Genomic DNA, 24,664 nt, shown 5'->3' with positions numbered 1-24,664 from the left:
ATTTGAAGCTCAAATTAGAAACCGATTTTGGTCAGTTTCTAATTCCTTATATTTAGAAACCAATATATTTCGGTTTCTAAAGTTAATATTTTATTTATTAAATTTGAAGGCCAAATTAGAAATCAACTTTGATCGGTTTCTAATTTCTTATATTTAGAAACTGATTGCTTTCGGTTTCAAAAGTTAGGATATTTACTTAATTCTAATATAATTTTTAATTTAATTTTATAATTTGAGTTTAATTTTTAACTTTACTTAATCTTATTTTTAATTGAATTTTAATTTTTATTTTAATTTCACTTATATTTCAACTTTATGATTTCGATTTAATTTTAGTTAAAAAAAATGAAAAATGCAAAAGTTTATCTTAGCCTTTAATTTTAGACTATTAAATCATAAAGCAATAAAAATTTCCAAATTAATCTAAACCTTTTCTTTTTATAAGTCTTTTATTTTTATTTTTGTACAAACTAATTAATAATATAAAAGTTAATATAGTTTAAATAAAAATAATAAATTTCAATTATAATTAAATAAAATTAATAATAAATATTTGTTAGCCCTAGCCACACAGTCGACAGTCCTCCCTTCCATCATTCATCCAGTTCTCCATTTCTTCTCCAGTAGCTGTTCGACCACTTCTCTTCGGCCATTTCTCATCGGATGAGAACTTCACCTCATTCCTACAGTTCTCTTCGGTTGCTTCTTCTTCGGTTTCATCAATCTCAACACAGAATCGTTCTCAACAATCTAGCTCATTCTTAACAGATTTGGCTCGTTCTCGGCAGATTCGAGTCGCTCTCCAGCAGCTCATTCGCTCCAGAACTAAGGTGAGTTTATCTTGCTGCAGACTTATTTTTTTCATTTACTAAGCATTTTGCACATTAGTGGGATTGAACAATTGCCGATGGAATGTGGGTTATTGAGGTTAAAAAATTTTCATTTGTGATAAAGAATTAGAAAAAAAAATTAAATGGGACTAAACAATTGAAGCCAAAGGAATATGGGTTCTTGGGGTTAGAAAATTTTAATTTGTAATAAAGAATTGAAAAGAAAAATCTTGGACAGAATAATTGATGCCGAATGAATATGGGTTATTAGGGTTAGAAAATTTTCATTAGTAACGAAGAATTAAAAAAAAAAATCTTGCTTTTCAAATATTGTTATTGATAGAATCCAAAATTAGCCATTTTCAAGAATTATTCCAGGTCTTGCCCAACTACTATGCTTGTGTTTCATGCCAGAGTCCCTCCAGATATGGTCGTGAGTTTGGCTTGATTAATGGTCTTTGGGCCTTTTTCTGTTTGGCTTAAACATAAGCAAAACTCAATCTTACTGATATAATTTAATGTGAAATGAGAATTTGTTAATTGATTAGCTGAAGTAATAAGTGCAATTTCCTACAAGGCAAAAATTTCTTGTTGTCCTTCTAAATCTGCTTGTAGTTGAAGTCTTGAAGAAACCAAAATGTTCCTTCTTTGGTGTTATCTAACGCTTTTTTGTTGAATGGTATTTTTACACCTTTTTTGAGCTTGCTGCACAAATATGTTCGATGGGTACCTCTAATTTCTGTAGTTTTTGGTCTTTGCATGCATTAACAACGCCCGCGATTTCTCTATCTGTGCAAATCATCATTCTCTATTTTTTTTTTTTAATGGAAGTTGTTTTTCTTGCTTGTACAGTATTGCTCTGTAGGTGTTTGTGTTTTTGCTTGAATGAGATTCATTTAAATTTATAAACAATTTTAGTATATTTTGCATGATTGCATTTATAGGCGTGGCCAATGGCCACATTGGTTTTGCTTATGAAAATTATGGTCGTCCAAGTGTCCAACGATGTTTTTTTGTGGGCATGGATTGGGAAGTTGGATAGTCTGCTTGCTAGCTATGCCAAAATTTGCAACTCATCTTAGATGTTCTGCTAGTGATGGATGGCTGACTGGCTTGCAATTGCAGGTGGGGACTGATAAACAACCAAAATAATTTAGCCATCATGGGATGAGATGGGACTCAGAAAAATAAAGACATTAACTTCACCATCACTAAACTATTAACTCATTATTTCTCTTTATAATTAATATGTTTGAAACGTTCTAATTGTATTTAATTGCCCATCAGAAAGCTGGTCATTACAATTATATATATATATATAGATGTCATGATTTTCCTTGCTTCATCAAAATCTGATAAAGAGAGAGGGATTCAATTAGTTGCAGTTAGCTTTCATATCAAAACGTCCTCATCCATCAAAATTCAAAGTTAAACATGCCAAGCTAGCTTGGGCCACTTGATGAGATCATGCTCTTCAAAACAAGAGCTATAAGTAAGCAAGTTTATTATTACTATTGGGATTATGAATTTCACATTTTGAAAAAATATAAATATGAAAGGGTAAATATAGATAATTAAATTGTAATATTGATTTAATTAGTCATTTTGATGGATAAAGTAAATTAATTATTTATATAAGTTCAAATTAAAATGAATTAAATTATAATTTAATTAATACTGTCTCTAAATTTAATATAGTATTAGAGTTTGGATTATATAATTAAACTCATATTTAATTAAAAATACAAATTAATTATCAAGTGACAATAATATGGTTACACTTGCAAGGGGTTATTGAGATTATAAATTCTATTTTAGAAAAAAAATAAACATAAAAGAGATAAATATAAGTGGTTAAATTGTAATATTGACTTAATTAATTATTTTGATGTGTAAAATAATATAATTATTATAGAAATCTAAATTCTAAACTTAACCATTATCAATTGCACATGAAGCCAGAAGTTGCAAGAAATTGTAAAATAAAAAAATAAAAAAAAAAACTCCAATATCTGTTCCCTGGATCCACGTGTTCCTGTAGGGCTTGAATGAATGAATTGTAACACCCTTAATTTTTAAATTAATTATTTTATTATGTTTTTTAATTTTATACTATTATGCCATATAGTGTAGTTATTTATTTATTTATTTACTTTTGGGTGTTAAATTTTATACAAGAATTTATTGACATAATTTCTTTTTTTTTTTTTTTGGAACTACAGTCTGTCTCACTCTCTTTTGGTCACTATCTCTCGTTATTTTGTCCCTTGCTTTCAGTATCACACAGGTAAGTAATATTTTAATATGGCGTTTTGATTTGTAGATGCATGCATATCAATTTTTGAGGTGATAATTTTTTCTATTGTTGGACACTATTCTAGATTTTCTATATATCTTAATAGTTTCTTTTTTTTTTTTTTTATCAAATTTGTCACATAATAACCTTAGAAAACTCGTCCAATGTCCTACTGACAATTAATGTCAGTGGACAATGGATTGTTCTATTGGACAAATTGGAATTGTATACTCTACATAGGAATAGGATGGATATAAATATGTATTATATATTTGTAGAAATTTCGTAACATCTCTCATTGTTCTCTGGGTGCAGCCTTTATGTTGTGCACTTGAAGAACTAATGGGAGATGCTGCCGAAATTTTTACAAATATATGACATGTCATTATCTGTCTGTTATTGGTAGAAATGATGCAATTCTAATTGGGTTAGGGCCTTACCTTTCAACGCATGATTGGGGATATGATGTAATTCTGATATCTGACATATCATTACTAATATTCACTTAATTATTACACAGCTATTAGCAAAATGGGATCAGATCGGAGATGGATGTATGCTAGGTTAAAAGATGGCCTATTGACCTCAGAATTCATAAAAGGTATTGAACAATTCATAACATTTGCTAAGCAACATCCAGAGTGGATGGATGGGGATAAACTGAAGTGTCCATGTAATCATCGAAACTGTCAGAATCGTAATTATGTTGATGAGAATACAATTCGGTTACATTTGATGAAGCATGGATTTGTGTCATATTATTATAAATGGATTCTACATGGGGAACCCCGCACAAGTAATATTGATAGTCAAAACATAAATGTTATGATAGCGGAGTCTGTTCAAGAGGTTGATAATAGCACAAGCAATACATATGAGCAAATGGTAATGGATGCAGCAGGTCCTAATTTCTTTTAGGATGTAATGGAGGAGCCTCCAAATCCATCAGCTCAAAAATTGTATGACATGTTACAAGCTGCTAATCAAGAGGTGTGGCCAGGTTGTGAAAGCCATTCGCAGCTCTCAGTTGTTGCAAGGATGTTGAACATCAAGGCAGAACATCATTTGTCAGAAAGGTGTTTTGATGAAATTTGTCAACTTATGAAAGAGGTGTTACCGGATGAAAATTTAATGACTGAAAACTTTTACAGTACGAAGAAGTTGGTCCAAGCATTAGGCCTACCTGTTGAGAAGATTCATTGTTGTACTAATGGATGTATGTTATATTGGGCTGAAGATAGTGAGTTAACGAATTGCAAATTTTGTGACCATCCACGGTTCAAACAACATAGTCGAGGCTCTTCTAATTTTCAAACCAATGTCCCACATAAGAAAATGTACTACTTTCCTCTCACACAGAGATTGCAAAGATTATATGCTTCGAATGCAACAGCAAAAGAAATGAGATGGCACGCTGAGCATGACCATGAAGGTGGGGTAATGCATCATTGTTCAGATGCAACTGCATGGAAGCATTTTAATAAAACACATCCTTCATTTACTGCTGAGGTTCGGAATGTAAGGCTAGGACTGTGCACCGATGGGTTTCAACCATTCGGTCAGTCTGGACAACAATATTCATCTTGGCCAATCATTGTCACTCCTTACAATTTGCCTCCTTGGTTATGTATGAAGGAAGAGTATATGTTCCTAACGGTAATAGTTCCTGGTCCGAGAAACCCAAAAGACAAATTGGATGTGTACTTACAGCCCCTTATTGCAGAGTTGAAACAGTTGTGAGAAGTTGGAGTTGAGACATATGATGCATCAAAGAAGAATAATTTTAATATGAGGGTTGCGTTATTATGGACAATAAGTGATTTCCCTGCATATTCAATGTTATCCGGTTGGAGCACAGCAGGCAAGACTGCTTGTCCATATTGTAGGGGCGATTCAGATGCATTCACATTGACAAAGGGTGGTAAACAATCATGGTTTGACAATCACCGTAAATTCTTACTAGCTAACCATCCTTTCGCATTTTAATAAAATTGCTTTTAGAAAGAACAAGATAGTTACAAAAAGTGCTCCCCCCATTCTATCTGGTGAGGAAATTTTAGAACAAATAGAACATCTAGGATTAATGTGTGTCACAGATATGGGTGCAGATGAGAATAACAGTTGCAAAGCAAAAAACACGGGTTGGAAGAGACGGAGCATTTTTTGGGATTTGCCATATTGGAGTACTAACATGCTTCGCCACAACCTGGATGTCATGCATATAGAGAAAAATGTATTTGAAAATATTTTTAATACTGTGATGAATGTTGAAGGGAAGACGAAGGACAATGCAAAATCAAGGGAAGATTTGAAAGAGTTTTGTCACCGACCTGAGTTAGAGAGGGATATGGCAACAGGAAAGTATCCTAAAGCATGTTACACATTAGACAAACAATCAAAAGCAGTGTTGTGTGAATGGCTTAAAAATCTTAGATTCCCAGATGGTTATGTGTCAAACATGGGTAGGTGTATAGACATGCGAAAACTAAAGTTGTTTGGGATGAAAAGCCATGATTGTCATGTCTTTATGCAAAGATTACTCCCAATAGCATTTAGGGAATTGCTTCCAAAAAATGTGTGGCAAGCATTGACCGAATTGAGCAATTTCTTTAGAGAGTTAACTTCAACAACACTTAGAGAAGAAGTCATGTTACAGCTCAATGAAGAGATTCCTATAATATTATGTAAACTAGAGCGTATATTCCCTCCAAGTTTCTTTGACTCCATGGAACATCTCCCAGTGCATTTGGCTTATGAAGCATGGATTGGTCTGTGCAATATCGGTGGATGTATCCATTTGAGAGGTAACTAGTTTAATGTATTGTTGTATACTATCATTACATGGAGAAATAAAAACTTTGTTGTGACTAAATAGTAAATGGTACAGGTACCTTAGGAAGTTAAAAAATAATGTGAAAAATAAAGCCAAAGTGGAAGGTTCCATATGCAATGCATACTTAGTTGAAGAAGCATCGTCATTCTGCGCTCATTAATTTGAACCCCATGTCAACACAAGGCATCGAAAGGTTCCACGCAATGATGATACAGTTGAACATATGGATGAACATCCAGGGAATCTATCAATTTTCACTCATTCTGGTAGGCCACTGGGAAAAGGAAAGGTTAGATATCTCACAGAACAAGAATTTCAAGCAGCACAAATGTACATCTTGTTGAATTGTCTAGAAGTAAAACCGTACATTGAGTAAGTTTTTCTAATATTCAATTATTATAATTGTTGCAATGCCATTATTGATTCCAAACATGTAATTAACTATTTTCATTGTGTGCAGCATTTTTGTTAATGAGTTACACATGGCCAATCCAAATATCAATGATAAACAAGTTGATGAGAAACTAGAGCGTGAATTTGATAAGTGGTTCAATAAATATGTTCACAATCCCTCCAACAATATATCAAGCCAGTTTTTAAAGGATCTATCAAAGGGTCCATTAAGAAGTGTTATGTGCTACAATAGTTATGTAGTTAATGGTTATAAATTTCACACTAAAGGTTATGGTTCGCATAGGGCAACGATGAACAGTGGGGTATGTATCAAGGGGACTAATTACAGTACTAATGAAAGTGACTACTATGGACAATTAATTGAAGTGCTACGATTGGAGTACCCTGGATTACCAATCAAAAGAACTGTATTGTTTAAATGTGATTGGTTTGATCCAACACCAAATGTGGGAACAAAGATTCATCCAAAATATAAACTTGTGGATATTAATCATAAAAGATCCTTCAATAGGTATGAACCATTTGTTCTTGCTATCCAAGCTGCTCAGGTGAATTATTCCATATATCCAAGCTTAAAACGTGACAAGGATGATTGGTGGGCTGTGTTCAAAATCAAAGCGAGATCTGTTATTGATCTTCCTGAGCAAGTGAATGTCACAACCCCCCCTGCACGGGAAGAACCATTTCAAGAAGATGAAATGGAAGTCCCTTTGATTCAAATTGACGATGATGATGATCAACAACAATATTTGAATGATCAAAACGGTGTACTAGTTGAAATTAATGAAGAGGATGTTGAAGATGAAGAAGAGCTTGAATTGGACTCAGAAAGTGATGAGGAATGCCATGATGTATATGATAGTGATACTAATTAGAATTAGGTATTTCTCTTAATGAATTTATATTTCTAAACTTGAAGTATAAACTCTAACTAATTTCATCTGCATTATTTTACATAAGTTGAATGAAGCTAACTAATTAATACAATTATTTATGCAGGATGCGAGGCAACGGTCGCAGGGGAGGTTTGTTGGGTCATTCACAGTCAAGGCAGTTACCTGTGCAGGATGAGCCCAATGATCAACTAGACCAATCTACACAGGGTCAGCCTCAGGTTCCTTCACGATCCACTGGGAGGTCGACACCAGATCCAGAGGGGTCTACTGCTTCAACACAGCATCGAGCTACACCTTCACCTCCACCTCCACCACCTATTACCCCATCTTCTGAGCCTGCAATTAGATCAACCTCTGGTCATGAAGGTCATTCAGTTGGGGCAGCACCAATATCATCAATGGATGGCCTATCACTCACTACATTTGGAAGAAAGAAAAGAATAAAGCTCATTAATGGCACGTAAGTATTTTAAATTAATTAACTTTATCTATGATTTGGTATTACATATCATTGGCAATTGAAGTACCGTGTTTCTACATTTACATAAAATCAATATATTTGCTGTCTTTCTTTTGTACAGGTTACATCCATCTGAGGAATGTGCTAAGAAGATGAAGAATATCTTCAAGGAGAGGATGGACCCAGAGGGGCACTGTTGGAAAACTATCACGCCTAAAACAAAATAGTTTTACTGGGATGAATTTCAAGTAATAAAATAAATATTTAAATATAATTAGCTATCAGATAACTAATTTGCATAGTTTATGAAACCTCAAAAAAGAATGTTATGAACAAATATCATTTAAGTGATGAAAATTTGTGAATTAATGTAAAAGAACACAATTGAAGTATATTAATGCTTAAATGATCTATATGTACAACTTGTGTGATATTGAAAATATATATTGTTGTGAGTTGTTGTAGTTGGGGTGGACGTTATTTATTGTTGAGAATATATGAAGCGTTTTTAACAGGTGCAATTAATACCTAATAACTAGGCTGGATTGTCCAAAATTAAGGGGAAATGCTGTCAATTTTTTTCTAAAATATTATCATACTAATACAACTGTCTTAATTTTTATTTATTTTATACCAGAAATACTTTGATTGGCAAGAGGTGACTCCACTAGTAAAGGAAGCTTGGAGGCGTAAGGCTGCAGAGCGCTATAAGGCCCTAATGTGCAATGTCAGGAAAGGAAAATCCAAGGTCATCGTGCCTAATAGTACAATGCAAAAATGGAAGGAGGCATGGAGTAGCCCAGAGTTTAAAGCCAAGAGCCATCAGTTCACTGCTAACCGTTGTAGTGAGATAGGGGAGTTAAAGGTGCATCTCTAGACACACAGGGGTTGGGCCACATGCTACTCACGCAGATAGAATGGTAATGATTTCATATTTACTAGTTTTGTTATTATCTGTCTACATATTAGTAGCAAATAATCGAACATTATTATAAACATCACTAAAATCATTATATCTTTTTAGGAAGCCTAGCTTGGCCGAAGACCTTTTCCTTATGAACTTTTCCATAAGACCCACACTAGGAAAGGCACCTCCGATATGGTTGATTCACGAGCGCAATCAATTAAGGTAAGTGAACAAGTATTTTATGTCTTTCAATTATATGAAAAAAATGAATAAGTGAGTTTGTTTATTCAATTGCCAAGAAAAATAAATTTAAAATATGTGTATTGACTCATGCAGGATGCATTTTTGGCGCTTAAGGAGCAGTCGTCTCAACCACAAGAGGGGTGCAGTGACCCTCCTATTGTAGATGAGGTCGCACTATATTATCAAGTTGTGGGGGGGGAGAAGAAGAACAGGGTTTATGGCATTGGATCTCAAGCATCAATTTTTTACCCTAGCTCATCACATGGATCATCTTCATCGCATCCTATTATGCTCGATCAGGCAATGGAGGAAGAGATTCAACAATTGCATCGATCAAGGCAACGCTCAAGGATAGTTTGGTTGCAATGGAGGAGAGAGATCGACAACGCGAGTTGATGCTAGAGGAGAGATATAGACAACGTGAGCAGACACTGGAGGAGCGCATGCAACAAATGATGCAAAACATGATGGCACAAATGATGCAGGGTACGCAGTTTACAGCCCCAACTCCACATGCGACTCATCAAGATGATGGTAGAGAGGCTGATAGTGGTGATGAGTGATTATCTTGTTGATGACAAGTAGCTTGTTTTTTTGTTATTATGATATTTTATTTTTCCATACAGTATATTATTGTCATAACCCTTCACTGTCATATTTATATATAATATTGACTGATATTTGATATTTGATAGCCTGATATTATAAATATTATGATATTGAGCATTTAAAATTAATATTATATTATATGCTTCAATACAGGAAATAATATATTAAATAAAAAAATAAAAATTTTCTACTAGTAATTTGAAACGGATTAAAAACGAATTTTTCCGTTTCTAATCCAATAACACAAGGATCGGTTTCAGAATTTAGAAACCGATTTGAAACGGAATTTCTGTTTCAAAAAAATTGAAACCAAAATATCAGTTTTTAAATTAAAACGGAATTTGAAACCGAATATATGTGGTTTCTAAATTTGAAACGGAATAGTGGTTTGAAAATAGCTTCAGAATTTGAAACGGACGCCATTTTCCGTTTCAAATTTATTTAGAAACTTGCGGATTTAAAACTAAATATTTTGGTTTCAAATCGGTTTCTAAATGTATTTAGAAACCGATTTTCACTGATTTGAAATCGAATATTCAGTTTTAAATCTCCTTTTTTCTTGTAGTGATAATTAAAAATTAATTAAATGTGATATATTTTAATATAAATAAATATAATTAATTAAGTTTTAATAATTTAAAATAAAAATTTCAAAATTTATTAAGTTATATTTATATACATTTTAATAGTATTTTTAAATTTTATATAAAAATATTTAATTTTAAATGTTTTTATTGTTACAAGCAATAATTTTTTTTTTATAAATGTGTAAATATTTTTAATATTTATAAAATATTAACTATGTGTTAGAAAATAAATAAAACATATTATATTCAATTCCCTTCACTAATACTAAAAATAAATTTTGGTCTTATTGACTAATTGAACTGGCTTGGTTATGCTGGGTCACACCAGTTCACTAGTCTGATCGATCGGTTAAATTGGGTGACTTCCTAATCTGATTTAATTACGAATTTGAATCAATTTAGGGCTTAATTGACTTGTCTGACTAGCAAATTTAGTTCAGTTATAAAATATGTTAAGAAAAATAGACAAAATGATAAAAGTGTTGATGAAAGCATGTTAAAAATATAAAATTATTCTTGAAGCATGATATAATAGTCTCTCAGCCTTAAAGGTCCAGAGTTTAATCTTGACAACCCTTATTTATCAATCAAATATTTCAGCACATTTTCTATTTTTTCACACTTGAAGTCTAATTAATATTTACCTGCGGGAGTGTGATAAAACTATTCTTGTTTTCTTTTCCTATAGGTTTAAACTTTCTGTTGAGTCGTTTCTTGAGAAAGTAAAACTGAGACATTTTTAATCTATCTTTCAAAATAGAGAAATAAAAGTGTTAATAATGTCAAAATATATAAATCCTATATAAAAATTTACTAGAAATTATATACAAATTTAGGCCTTTTTATTTTAAAGTTTCTTACCCTTTATTAAGAAAAATGATATATATGTGCAAACTTTATACAAACAAACCAATAACGGATTGAGAACGATCTGCTTATAGCTATATGAGCTGGAGTGGTTCAAAATTTGGCATCTTAAATGTTAGAAGAAAGAATATAAGTAATGAAGGAAAAGATTGTGTATTTGTCTGTGTCTGATTTACAGAGATATTACATCTATTTATACATGAGAATATGAGCTAATTTAGACAAGAATAATAATTGCTATAATTATGCTACACAAATCTCCTATAATCATGCTAATTGCTGTAATTATGCTACACAAATCTCCTATAATCATGCTAATTGCTAACACCCCCCCCCCCTCAAACTCAAGGTGGTAGCACAGGTGCCAACTTGAGTTTGCTTAAGAGATCCTGAAAGTGAGCGGGAGGATGCGTTTTGGTGAATATATCAGTGGTTTGGCTGACAGAGGATACAGGAATCAAACATATGGTGCCATGAGCAACATGATGACGTACAAAATGACAATCAATTTCGATGTGTTTGGTACGCTCATGAAATACATCATTATGAGAAATCTGTATGGCACTTCTATTATCACAATGAAGCATTGTGGCAGAAGAATGAGTGACACCCAAATCAGTTAATAACCACCGTAACCAAAGTAATTCAGATGTAGCATCAGCAAGAGCACGATATTCAGATTCTGTGCTAGAACGTGCAACAACAGTTTGCTTTTTGCTACGCTAAGAGATAAGAGAATTACCCAAGAAGAAACAATAACCAGTTGTAGAGCGACGATCTGTTAGATCACCAGCCCAATCAAGATCGAGTAGCGGATAATACTAGGGAGGAGGTAGCAGAAAAGTGCAAACCATGAAAAAGAGTGCCTTTGATATAACAAAGGATTCGAAGTACTGCAGAGAAATGAGTTGAGCGAGGAGCAGACATAAACTAGCTGACTAGATAAACAGCATATAAAATATCAGGTCGAGTAACTGTGAGATAAACAAGACTCCCGACAAGCTGTCAATATAAAGTAGGATCATCAAGAAGAGTGCCATTAAGAGGTGTAAGTTTGCAATTGAGCTCCATCGGGGTTGATACTGTTTTGCTATCAATGATGCCTGCTCGAGAAAGTAAGTCGAATGCATACTTGGCTTGAGATAGATAATAGCCATCAGAATTTTGAGAAACTTTAAGACCCAAAAAATAGCTGAGAGAACCCAGGTCTTTCATTTCAAAATGCTGACTGAGATAATGTTGTAACTCTGAAATACCAGATGAATCATCTCCTGTTCTTATCATATCATCAACATAAAGCAATAGAAGAACAATACCACTGTCAGTTCAGCGAGTGAATAATGCAGAATCATGTGGACTAGAGAAAAAACCAAGTTGAGCAAGAGTGAAACTAAATTTGGCAAACCAGGCCCTAGGAGCTTGTTTTAATCCATATAAGGCTCACCGAAGTTTGAAACCTTATGAGGAGAATGATAACCAGGAGGAGGATGCTTATAAACCTCTTCTGTTAAATCACCATGAAGAAAAGCATTTTTGATATCCATCTGGAAAAGTTTCCATTTACTTAACCGCAGAATAGCTAAGAGATCGGAATAGATGTTAATCGGGCCACTGGAGCAAAAGTTTCTTCATAGTCGATACCATACTCTTAAGTGTACCCTTTGGCTACTAAGCGAGCTTTGTAGCATTCAATAGTTCCATCAGAATTGGTCTTGATTTTGTAAATCCATTTGCAACCAATAGGGGTCTTGTTTGGTGGAAGATAAACTAAATCCCAAGTATGAGTTTTCTAAAGCCCAAGTTCGCTACCATAGCTTGCTGCCAAAGAGGGTCAGTACTTGCCTCACGATAAGAACGAGGCTCATGAAGGGTTGCAATAGTAGAGTAACAGTGAAAATCAGAAAGAAAATGAGGAGTTTCTCTTACACGTGTAGAACGACGAAGAGTAGTGCTAGGAGGAGATGCAAGCGTAGGTACTGGATCAACAACTGGTGCAGATTCAACAGGGGCAGGTGTAGTTGGGCTAATATTGAGCACATCACAATCACCTGGATCAGGACTTGGAAACAGCTCTTTGGAGGAGTCAGTGAAAAATAGAGAGTCTGTATTGACAGAGTGATGAAATTTGGAAAGAGAAGAGAACATAGTATTATCCCAAAAGGTAACATGATGAGAGATGCGTAACTTATTAGAAACAGGATCCCAACAACGATACCCTTTGTGTTCAATGCCATAACCAAGAAAACAATATAGACGAGCACGGGGTTCTAATTTGGTATGTTCATGAGGTTGTAAAAGAACAAAAGAAACACATCCAAAAGGTTTAAGGATGGAATAGTCAGGAGGTTGTCCAAACAACTTTTCAAAAAGAGATAAATTATGAAGAACCAAGGTAGGAAGACGGTTAATAATATAAACAGCATGAAGAGCTATTTCTCCCTAAAATTTTTCTGGACATGAGGCAGAAAGAAGAAGAGTATGTACAGAATCAAGAATATGGCGATGTTTGCATTCGGCTCGCCCATTCTGTTGAGAGGTGTGAGGACAAGAACGTTGAACAACGGTGCCTTGTTGACTAAGAAACTAAAGTAAAGAAGAATTTCGATATTCCATGGCATTGTCTGTTCAGAGAATTTTAATGTCACAAGAGAACTTAGTTTTAATCATTTTTGCAAATGTGATGTAAATTTGTGATAACTCAGATCGATGTTTCAAAAAATATATCCAAGTAAACCGAGAATAATCATCAATAAATATCACAAAATAACAAAAACCATTTATTGAAGAAATAGGAGAAGGACCCCAAATGTCAGAATGAATTAAACTAAAAGGAGTGTTTGAAGTAGTATTATTATGAGAAAAAGATAATGCAGGTTATTTTGCAAGCTGACAATTTAAATAATTAAATGACTCAAACTTAGTAGATCCTAATAATCTACGAGAAATTAAAGGTTGAATTTTACTGGCAGAAGCATGACCAAGACGAAGATGCCATTGGTGAATGGAGGAATTAGGGATTGTAGTTGCAGACACAAATCTGTAAGGAAGATGTAAAGATATAAGCTCAAATAATCGACCCACTCTGCGACCCTCCCCAAGAATCTGTCCCGTTTATGGATCCTATACCTGGACACCATGGGGAGAAAAAAATAACATTTAGTCCTTTTTCACACAATTGACCAATAGAAATAAGATTGAGTGCCAAATTAGGGATATAATAGGTGTCAGGGAGATGAAGATTTGAGGTAGACACATGACCAGTATGTGTGATGTTCATTTTAGTACCATTTGCAGTATGGATTGGTGGTAAGGAAGATACAGGTTTTGCAGAAGACAAGAATTTAAGATTAGTGGTCATATGATTACAACATGCAGAGTCAAAAAGCCAATAAGAATTACTCAGAGTGGCAGACATGGCAGCAGGAGAATTAGAAGAGATAACCTGTTTGAATAGTGCTTCAAGATCACTCATGGTGATGGTAGTAGAACCCTCAGTAGCAGCAACAGCAGTGACAGAGGAAGATCCAGGCTTTGAGACATTCTTGAATTTAGAATGCCCTCCTTTTGGTCTTGGAGGGCGTGTGAGACAATGTTCAAAAATATGACCTTAACCATGACAATATTTGCATTCTATAGTAGGACAATATGCAAAAGTATGACCAATTTGATTACAATTCTTACAGAGTTGATTGCCAGATTTCTGATGTGAGGATCGAGTAGTTGCAAGAGCAGTTTCAAATTGAGGAGTTTTATCCAAACTGAGACGAGTCTCTTCAAAAATAATCTCTTGAATAGCAGTATCCAATGATGGGAGTGGATTTTGATGTAGCAGGGACGCTCGAACGGCCTCATATTCTGATCGAAGAGCCATTAGAACTTGAATGAGATGAAGATGATCTTCACTAATTTTTACCTGAGATATTTGATTCCAAATGGGTTGGACCTGGGCAAGAAAATCATTCACAGATTGACCTGCTTCTTGTTTCAGATTATGAAGAGTAGTCCACAATTGATAATAGTGGGCAAGTCCAGTGGTCTGATATCAATTAGCAAAAAAATCCCAGATTTTTTTTGCAGAGTCATAATTAGCAAATTGGATGTGTATGGACGAGACAGAAGTATTACGAAACCAGGTGATGATCTGATGATTTTTACTATCCCAATCCTCAAGACGGTCAGCAAATTTTGCATCAGTTTCATCGTTCTCTCTTGTCGGCATAGTGATATCTCCGGTAACAATACGCCAAAGCTTGCGACCTCTCAAAAAACTTTTCATTCCTTGAACCCAAAGATTATAGTTGGAACCAGTCAGAACTGTTGCAATAGGTTTTGAAATATCAGATTTCTCCATTGATAACAAGATGAGGAGAAAAAAAATAGTATAATAATAGGAATGAAAGAATGAACCAGAACAGGTTGCAGAGAGAGAAGAGAGACCTCAGAAACTAGAAATAAAAGCTTTACGGCTCTGATACCATGTTAGAAAAAAGAATACAAGTAATGAAGGAAAGGAATGTGTATTTGTCTATATCTGATTTACAGAGATATTACATCTATTTATACATGAGAATATGAGCTAATTTAGACAAGAATAATAATTGCTGTAATTATGCTACACAAATCTCCTATAATCATGTTAATTGCTGTAATTATGCTAACATTATATTTGAATTTAATATGGCCTTGCTGCTTCATCATTGTTTATTGTAGTTATTATTTTTATCACATATCTATTATTTTTAAAATTTTGTCAATTTCACTTTGAAATATATATGTGTGTGTGGGCGGGCGCGGTTGGGTCAGAAATGTTCAATTTATCTCCTATACTTATTCAGAAAGTTCAATTTAACCTATTTTTAACTTTTTGTCCAAATTAATTTAGAAGTTTTAATTTAAATTTAATTTAGCTCAAAAATTAAAATTTATAGGCTAAATTTCTTAATTTCTTGTTTTAAATAAAAAAAATCAATAAATTTAATTTCTTAATTTTATAACTAAATTTTTTGATTTCTTGATTCAAATTTTAAAATTAAAAGTTTGATTTTTTAATTTTCTTATTTTTGGGTTAAATTAAACAAAAACTTGAAAATGGGTTAAACTGAACTTCACTAATAAATATAAGGGTGTAATTATATATAAAGTTAGAAAGAAGATAATATGAGAAGTTGTGATTAAAAATTGAAAAATATTATTAAAATAAATATTATAAATTAGTTAGCAAAGATGATGAGTTTGAATTCGAATCATTTAAATTTGAAATATTTTGATTTTGATCATTTTAATGACTATGATTTTTTCTTTAGGCCAATTAATTCGAATGAGGTTAATTATTTCAAATTTCATGTTAATTATAATTATTCACAAGGTTAACGTATTAAAAAGGAATTTCATAGATGGTGGGATTCACTTATCAAATATATAATTTCTATATATTTATATCTTGATTTATAGTAGATTATGTTTGGCAAGAAAATCTTTTTAACTTACAGAAATTATTGCCTAGACCTAGTCCACCATAAACCCAAGACATAAAATATATTATAGAACTCATCTATTAAATACATGATTTTCACATATTTAAAATATATTAAATTCATGATAGACTGAGTCTTGATAAGAATTATCCTAAATTAAATTAGATCACAAGTCACTCAAAGTATTGATTCTTGCAAAAAAATAAAATATTTTCAATTTAATTTTTGAGTGAAATTAACATTGGTCAGTATCAATCTCAAATAAGTTAATTTTAGATCAAGTCATTAAATTTATGGGACATATAAATTTAAATAATTTCAAATTAGGCAGCATCTAAAATTACCACCAATGTCAATATCTTAAGTCATAATACCTTCATAGTTTGTTCTCAATGCTCTGATGACAACAATATTTCGAGAATTATTTATTTATAACCATCCGTGCACGAAACCATGCATGTAATAAAATGAGTTTCTATATCATATTTATCATAATTCAAAACATAATATATATAATAAGCGATACTCATATATTTATATCTAAAATTCATTATAAAATAAAAGTATAAATAAGTCTTTTTTTTAATAGATGCTTAGACGGTGTCAAGAAACTACGCAACGTAGAAGTCTACTAGACTTAAAGTGTGAATAAGTACAAGCTCATTTTTACATTATATTATAATAAAAACCACTTAATTTAAAAGTTTAAACTCGTAAATGACAGTTTCAAGAATAAACCTATATCTCCTCCTTATTAGAAGGTAAAGAAATGATATTTCTTGTGAAGTTAACACTTCTGTCACTTAGATAGAGACACAGAGTTCACATGCTTATTCCTTCAATTTTTTTTTTTATTAAAATCTTCAACTTGTCTTAATTACCCTTTCAAACTTCAACTTGATTCCTTAGTTTTCCTTTCTAATTAATTTCTTACCCTGTCTTTTTCCTAAAAAATTATATATATGAACAATTTTATGTGGAGGAATCAACAATGGATTGAGAACTCTACTCGCACTGCTATGCATTGGTGTCTCTAGAGACTGTAAATTAATCGAGCTGGTAGTGAGTTGCATGGTTGATGAAGAAAAAAAATTAAGAACCCAACATATGAATTTAAATATATAGGTTCTAATTCATATTTATATATTTATTCAAAATTCACATGATTGTTTCACTAATCAACTATGTAATCACATATTTATAATCATGAATTACATATATAAACTACAATTTAAGTGTGTACCTTACCATTACAGAAAAAAGATTGCTTCCTAACTTTGTTGAATTGAGAGTAGGACCAAAGAACCAAGCAATAAAGATGCACACCCAATGCACTTTCATTTACTTTCTAAGTCTCATTTTTCTACTTTTAAGAATTGTAACAATGAAGCTAAGTTTCTGTTTCTTACAACTTTTCATCATTAGGAGTAAAGCTCTATGTCAATTCTCTTTGCATATATGTTAATATAAAGAGGCACAACTCTTAGTATAGATACAACATTTTATAGTTCTACATATTAATTACTTCCTTTTAATATATATTTTTATTTTATAAAATAAAAAATCATGAATCGGGTTGACCCAATGAGTGATTCGAATCATATTTTTAACCGTTGAGATTCGATTAGATAAAAATTGGATTTAAATTTGACTCATTAACAAGTTTGATTTAAATACAACTTTTAAATTCATTTAATAAATGAGCTAGAGGAACTCAAAATCATCAATACTTGACTCATTAAGGGTTATGAGTCAACTTATTTATGAATTAACTCGTTTATAGATTCGCAAGCAGACTTGTGAATAAATTTATTTACAGGCTCATGAGCTAGCTCAAGTTAATGTAAAGATTTTTTTTTTTTTGTAATTATTGTATTTCATAATGTTATAAATATTTAATTATTAAAAATAATTAAACATTTAATCCATATTATGTTATTAAATAAATTAAAATTGCATAATTTTATTGGTAAAACTTACCTTTAAACACTATTTCTTCCTGAACTATGTTGTATATACTGTAACTTGGTTTTTTATAAAATAAAATTTTCTTTGTGATAAAGCGATGAAATTTGTAAATTAAAGTGTAATGAAAATTTTATTATGTTAAAACCATTAAAAATTTTAAAATCTAAAATAAATAATTTTGAAAAATAAAGATAAAAATGTATATTCAATTAATTGTAATATAATTTACTAAAAAAAATAATTTTCACTTTAATTTGCTTTAGCTCATAAATTAAAATTATGAGAAGTTAATGAATTATTATTTATATATAAATTTTAACACCTTATATTAATTATTTTTTATATTCCATTAATAACAATATACATATGCACTAAATAATACTAATAAATTTTTAACTTAATAATACTTAAATCATTTTTAACAATATAAAGTTTTTAATTTGAATCAAAATCAAGTTAAATAAAAAAAAAAAAACGATTGTCTGATTGATTAATCAGTCAAACATACAAGCATGCACAATTTCATATAAGATATCCACACTCCTCTCTTTGCTCTTTCTTTATGCAGCATTTCAAGCCAGCAAAAGATAAAAAGAAATCTCTACCCCTTTAATCCAACAACACACACTTATATATGGGACCCAAACACATCATTAGTTTTGAAAGTTTGCAATCTCAAGTGATTTTCTCTAGGACTTGAAGTGCTTCTTTCATGGAAGGTCTCTTTTCTGGTGCAAAACAAGCACAACTAAACCCTAACTTCAAGCATGCCACCATGGCATCTTCTTTAGCCACCACGTCAGCCATGATCGCCACGTCAGCCAATTTCAAAACCTGGTTCTTGTCCTCTGTCATTGAACCAGTAGTCCATTGGCTTAATTCTCGATTTGAAAGCACTCTACCAATGAGAAGTTCAAGCAAAATAATACCAAATGAATAGACATCCCATTTAGGGTTTGACTTTAGATTCTTTAAAGACTCCGGTGCTTGATACGGTGACGTACAGGTAGTTATGGAGAAGCTAGGGGTTGCATAGGGGCTAGCAGTGATAAAGTGGTCTTGTGAAGTAGAATTGGATCTCTGGTTTCCAAAATGCCAGCCGGAATTGCTAGCTTTGCAGCTATTGTTATTGCTGGAGATAAGCCGGTTTAGCCCGAAATCAGCTATTATGGGCTCCGTGTCAGAGTTTAAGAGGATGTTGGTAGGTCTGATGCTACCATGCACATATTTCTTGTCATGAATGAAGGCTAGTCCTCGAGCTACGCCTCTTGCTATGTTGAACCGAACTTCTAGGGGCATATGAAATGATGACGAACCAGATTTTCCTGGAACTCACAGAAGGAAATATGATCATGTTAATTGCTAGACCTAGTCTATCAAAACTTCAAGACAGAAACACGTAAATTTTAATTATTTAATATATAAATTTTATTATATATTATATTTTAAATTCATAATATATCAAATTATCTCTAATTCATTAGCTAATAAAGAAAAGTCTTTTATTTGTACAGTGAAAGTTTTGTCTTTTATATATAAAAGTCTTTTATATCCGGCAATCTGCGCAGATAAATATTGAATTATTGAATTTTTATATAATTAATAAATACAAAACATAAATTGAAGAGAACTAAAGAATAAAAAGAAGCTAGCAGACAAATCACAGATCAAAACTCACGAGCAAAATAATATCACAAGAACATATGTACTGTGAAGTTAAAATAAAAAAAATCCAGTGAAAGGCATAGTTGGGTTATTTTTCTACGAAAGTGACACATGATTTTGACGCATTATGCGTTCTCTTTTGTTGCCTACACATTTTTCTTTATAAATGAATAATCGCTATCAGCTACCATGGCCTACCATGTCCATGCAAATTTCTTATGGTGTTAGTTATTTGTAATGAATTGTAAAGATAAATAGCAAAAATCCAAGTATAAATTTATAAATATTTATGAGAATTTTTGTTTATTAATTACAAATTTAAAACATAATATAAAATTAAAAATTTATAAATAAAATAAATAAAATTTATATATTTATATTTTAAATTTATAATAAATTAAAATTTTATTTATTTCATAAAAAATATTTTCTTAATTTTTTTTTATATTTTTTAACGTTTAAAAAACTAAAAAATTAGTAAACATAAAAATTTTTTAATTAAAAGAAAAATTAAATTATTTTTAAAAAAATAATTTTTTTAAGATGAATTTATTTTTTATTTTTTAGATTTTAATAATTTTATTAAAATGTAATATATATATATATATATATATATATATATAAAATAGAAAAATATTTTTTATAGAAAGTATTTTTTATATATAAATTATTTTTCATAAAATAAATAAAACTTAAATATATATAATTATTTTTATATGAGTTATTTTTTTAGTATATTAAATTTACTTTATAATTTAAAAAATTATTATGTGTATTTAATATATATATATTATTTTTTATAATCATGTAAAATTTATTTTTTATATTATAAAAAATATTTATTTTTTTATAAAATAAAATTATTTTTTTAATATTTTTAATATACCTAATCCTTATAATGATATAGCAAAAGCAAAGGTTTTATTTATTATTATTATTATTATTATTATTATTATTATTATTTTGGCTAAATGCGAGGGGAGGGGAATACTTGTGTGCGCTAGAAAACAAGTATGAAAATGACCAACATGGACAAGAGATATGGTGCGTATATTAGTAAAAGAGCATAGAATATTTCTAACGTGCACCAAAATCGCAGACTGAGAGAGGAAGATGGAACTTACTGTAACTGGAGCTTGCAAGGCTGCCATTGGAGATATAGTCATAAATAACAAGCTTCTCATTGTCTCCCCAATAAAACCCACGAACCTTAACCAAATTTGGGTGTCTGAACTTCGCAGTGAACCGCACTTGGTTCTCAAAATCTCTGAAACTCTCCACACCACTTTCTCCTATCCTCCTCACTGCAAACGCAGTACCATCTGCGAGCACAGCCTTGTACACTATGCTTGCTTTGCTACTTCCCAATATGTATGCTGATGCTTTTAGCAGTGTTTCCATGTCCAGTTCCGTCTCCCCGTCCACTATCACAAGCTTTCCTCCTTTCTGCTGGTGCTGGTTCTGGTTCACATTGATAACTTCATTCTGCTGGCCCCCTCCTTCGCCGCCGTCGTGGTCGCTATCTGAAGTTGTCGCTTCTTCTGATGTTTCTTCAGCTTTAATGGTTAGGCATGACCAGGTTGTGGGTTTTCTTGGCTCCACTGGTGTCTGATCAACTTTTGATATTATGGTTTCTGATGGTAGTTTTTGCTCGCTCTTTGGTGGTCTGTTATTGTTGTTATGCTTTTGGTTGAGAGTCTTCTTCTTCTTCAGTTGGTATACATAAAGAATGGCCATAGCGAGAATGCTTATGCCTGCTAAATCTGCCACAGCGATAGCAGCTATAGTGGTTGTGTTTTAGACCGTTTTTGGGTTGGTTTTGTGTGGTAGTGTTTTGGGTTCCTGACGAGCTTGCTACTGGGTTTGATTCTAGTGGTTTTGGTATGACTGCAATAGCTGGTGAAATGGTTGAAATATTTGGTGGAGGAGTGCGAGTAGATGGGATTGAGCAAAGATTCTTCAATGGTTTGCCACAAAGATCCACATTTCCTCTGAATGATTCTGTTTTTTGATTAAGCAAAGACACAGATTCTGGGATTGCTCCAGTTAGGTTGTTGAAAGAGAGATCAATGGTGGCATTCTGAGGAATTTTCTTTGCAAATGCTTGTGAAATTGGCCCTGAAAGATTGTTGCAAGAGAGATTCAAGTAACGCAAATTATCCCCACCAAAATCAAGAGGTAATGACCCATTTAGAAGATTGGAGGACAGATCCAACACTTCGACAGAATTGAAACCACTTGGAACATAACCAGAAAAGTGATTAGTTCTTAAAGAAAGAACTGTAAGATTTTGTAGAGTGGTCAAATTCTTAGGTACTTTCCCAGCCAAGGCATTATCAGAAAGATTCAAGCACTGTAAACTCCTCATTCCACCAATAGACTCAGGCAAGTCACCAGAGATCTCATTGCCAGAAAGAGAAATCACTTCCAGTTCAGTGGAATTAAAAAATGAACTAGGCAATGATCCATTCAAGAAGTTACTGGAAAGATCAAGATGCCTAAGATGTTGAATGAAGCCCAGGTCCGGAGGAATTGAACCCAGAAGCTGGCTACGAGGGAGGACCAAGCTAGTGACCCTAAACATGTCTGGTGTGCCTGGTAGGCCTAATTCTGTGCAGGTCACTCCCTTCCATGAGCATGGGGTTACATCATCATAGTTCCAGCTTTCCAAGACTGATAATGGGTCACTGAGGACAGAGTATTTGAAGGAAAGCAAAAGTACCCCATCCGTGTTGAGAGCAAATGCGGGAACTAGAACAAAAACAAGAACAAGAACAATACCAAGAACAAAGGTAAAGCAACGAAGATTGATGCCATCGAGACTCATGGTTTCTCGGACTAATGAAACTTGCTAGCTAGAATTACCCTTTACATACTCACAGCAGGAGGTGCGGGTGGCTATAGGGAGAGAAAGAGAGAGACAGTGACCAACTGCAGTTGTAGTTGTTCAGGTGACCAAATCCATAAGAAACGAAAAAGGATTACAGCAGGGGAGGGTAAGAGAGCAGGAGTTGTTGAATGTTGATTATGTGTTAATGATGTAATGAATTAAAGCAACTGAACTTGGGCTTGGAAAATGTGAAAAACAGGGTACTAGAAAAGGAAAAGTTGCAGAGATTGAGGTAAGGCAGAAAGATCAGACCTTTATTTGGCTGTGAGGAGGAATTGATGATGCAATGAAAGGAAAACTTGACAGAAGATAAAGGAAGATTATGAAAATCACCTTATTGGACTGCCTGCTGCCTCTGCAGTACATTGTTATTATAATTATTATTAGTATTATTATTAATTAGGTAATGGAAAGCAAAGAGTGGGAGGAATCTTGTGTCTGCTACTACAAGACACCTAAGTCGGTCGGGGTTCGTTGAGATTGCAGGGTTACTAAACTGAATTCCAACCTCCTATTTGTGCATTGAATATTAACTTATATGAATTTAGAATTGCTATTATAGTTATTGAAATTTTTGTCCAAATTAAATTTATTATAAATTAAGATATAATTATATTAAATTTATATATTTAATAAATAAATTTTATAATATATATTTTATTTTGAATTTATAATAAAAAAATTATTAAGTGTATAAAATATATGTATATCATTTTTAATAATTATGTGAAGTTTATTTTTTATATCATAAAAAAAATTTATTTTTTTATAAAAGAGTATTATTTTTTAGTACTTTTAATGTATTTAATAATTAATTTTTATAATGAATTAAATTTAAATAAGAAAAATTAACGAGTTATTGTCAAAAAATATTTTTTTATATATTAATTAAAAATATTAAAAATAATTTAAAATTAAATTTAATTAGTTTAATTAAAAAATTAAAATAATAAAATAATATTTTTAAATTATTTTTTTACATCATTTATTTTTTTTTTAAATAATTTAACCCTTCAAGTACATAACATATATCTGTTTGGCATTATAAAAAAAACCTTTTTAATATATTTATTAGAAAGAATTAAAAAATAAATTAAACTAAAATTTGATAAATCTCAATTATTAAAATATTAAAATAACAATTTATCAATAATATTTAAAAAATATCTCTTTTTCTAAAACATAATAAAATAATATTTTCAAATTATTTTTTTACATCATTTAATTTTAAAAAAAAATATTTCAACCCTTCAAATACATAACATATATCTGTTTGGCATTATAAAAAAAAAACCTTTTTAATATATTTATTAGAAAGAATTAAAAAATAAATTAAATTAAAATTTGATAAATTTCAATTATTAAAATATTAAAATAACAATTTATCAATAATATTTAAAAAATATCTCTTTTTCTAAAACATAATTTTAACCCTCAAATCATAATACCAAATAACTACTTAAGTCCCTAGGAACACATCAATTTGTGCTAGTTTCAATGGGACGTCCGATAAGCTACAACTGATTCAGTGATCACCTATCTTATTAACTAGCTAATTAATTAAGATTCATTGATCACCTATCTTATTAACTAGCTAATTAATTAATTAACAGCACCATCAAGAGAAAATTATCGTGCATTTTAATTAAATTGATTATTTATTTTCTTTATTTTCAAAAATATATTATTTAATTTTTTTATTTTTAGTCTGTTAAATTATTTAAT

General features: G+C 31.6%; 2 protein-coding genes across 2 annotated transcripts; one reads left to right on the top strand and one right to left on the bottom strand.

Annotated features, from left to right (window-relative positions):
• Positions 1 to 3,055: 3,055 nt before the first annotated feature.
• LOC131173346 (uncharacterized) lies at positions 3,056 to 8,130 on the top strand. Its single transcript, XM_058135634.1, has 3 exons — positions 3,056 to 3,117; positions 7,373 to 7,729; positions 7,851 to 8,130. Exons 2-3 carry the CDS (start codon positions 7,374 to 7,376, stop codon positions 7,954 to 7,956), a joined length of 462 nt encoding a protein of 153 aa, XP_057991617.1. The 5' UTR covers positions 3,056 to 3,117; position 7,373; the 3' UTR covers positions 7,957 to 8,130.
• Positions 8,131 to 18,849: 10,719 nt separating this feature from the next.
• Positions 18,850 to 23,289, bottom strand: LOC110642764 (receptor protein kinase-like protein At4g34220). Its single transcript, XM_021794898.2, is given in 3 exon segments — positions 18,850 to 19,709; positions 21,174 to 21,843; positions 21,845 to 23,289. Coding segments are annotated over 3 exon segments (2,352 nt in total). The 5' UTR covers positions 22,877 to 23,289; the 3' UTR covers positions 18,850 to 19,059.
• Positions 23,290 to 24,664: the final 1,375 nt, after the last annotated feature.

Source organism: Hevea brasiliensis, chromosome 14 (genome assembly GCF_030052815.1).
Source record: "Hevea brasiliensis isolate MT/VB/25A 57/8 chromosome 14, ASM3005281v1, whole genome shotgun sequence".
Taxonomy (NCBI): domain Eukaryota; kingdom Viridiplantae; phylum Streptophyta; class Magnoliopsida; order Malpighiales; family Euphorbiaceae; genus Hevea; species Hevea brasiliensis.
The sequence above is the reverse complement of the archived record's forward strand: the minus strand, read 5'-3'. Positions and strand labels throughout refer to the sequence as shown.

Coding starts and splice junctions, on each gene's coding strand:
- LOC131173346 (XM_058135634.1), top strand. CDS start 7,374: ATGCGAGGCAACGGTCGCAGGGGAGGTTTGTTGGGTCATTCACAGTCA. Junction 7,730..7,850: donor ATAAAGCTCATTAATGGCAC/GTAAGTATTTTA, acceptor TCTTTTGTACAG/GTTACATCCATCTGAGGAAT.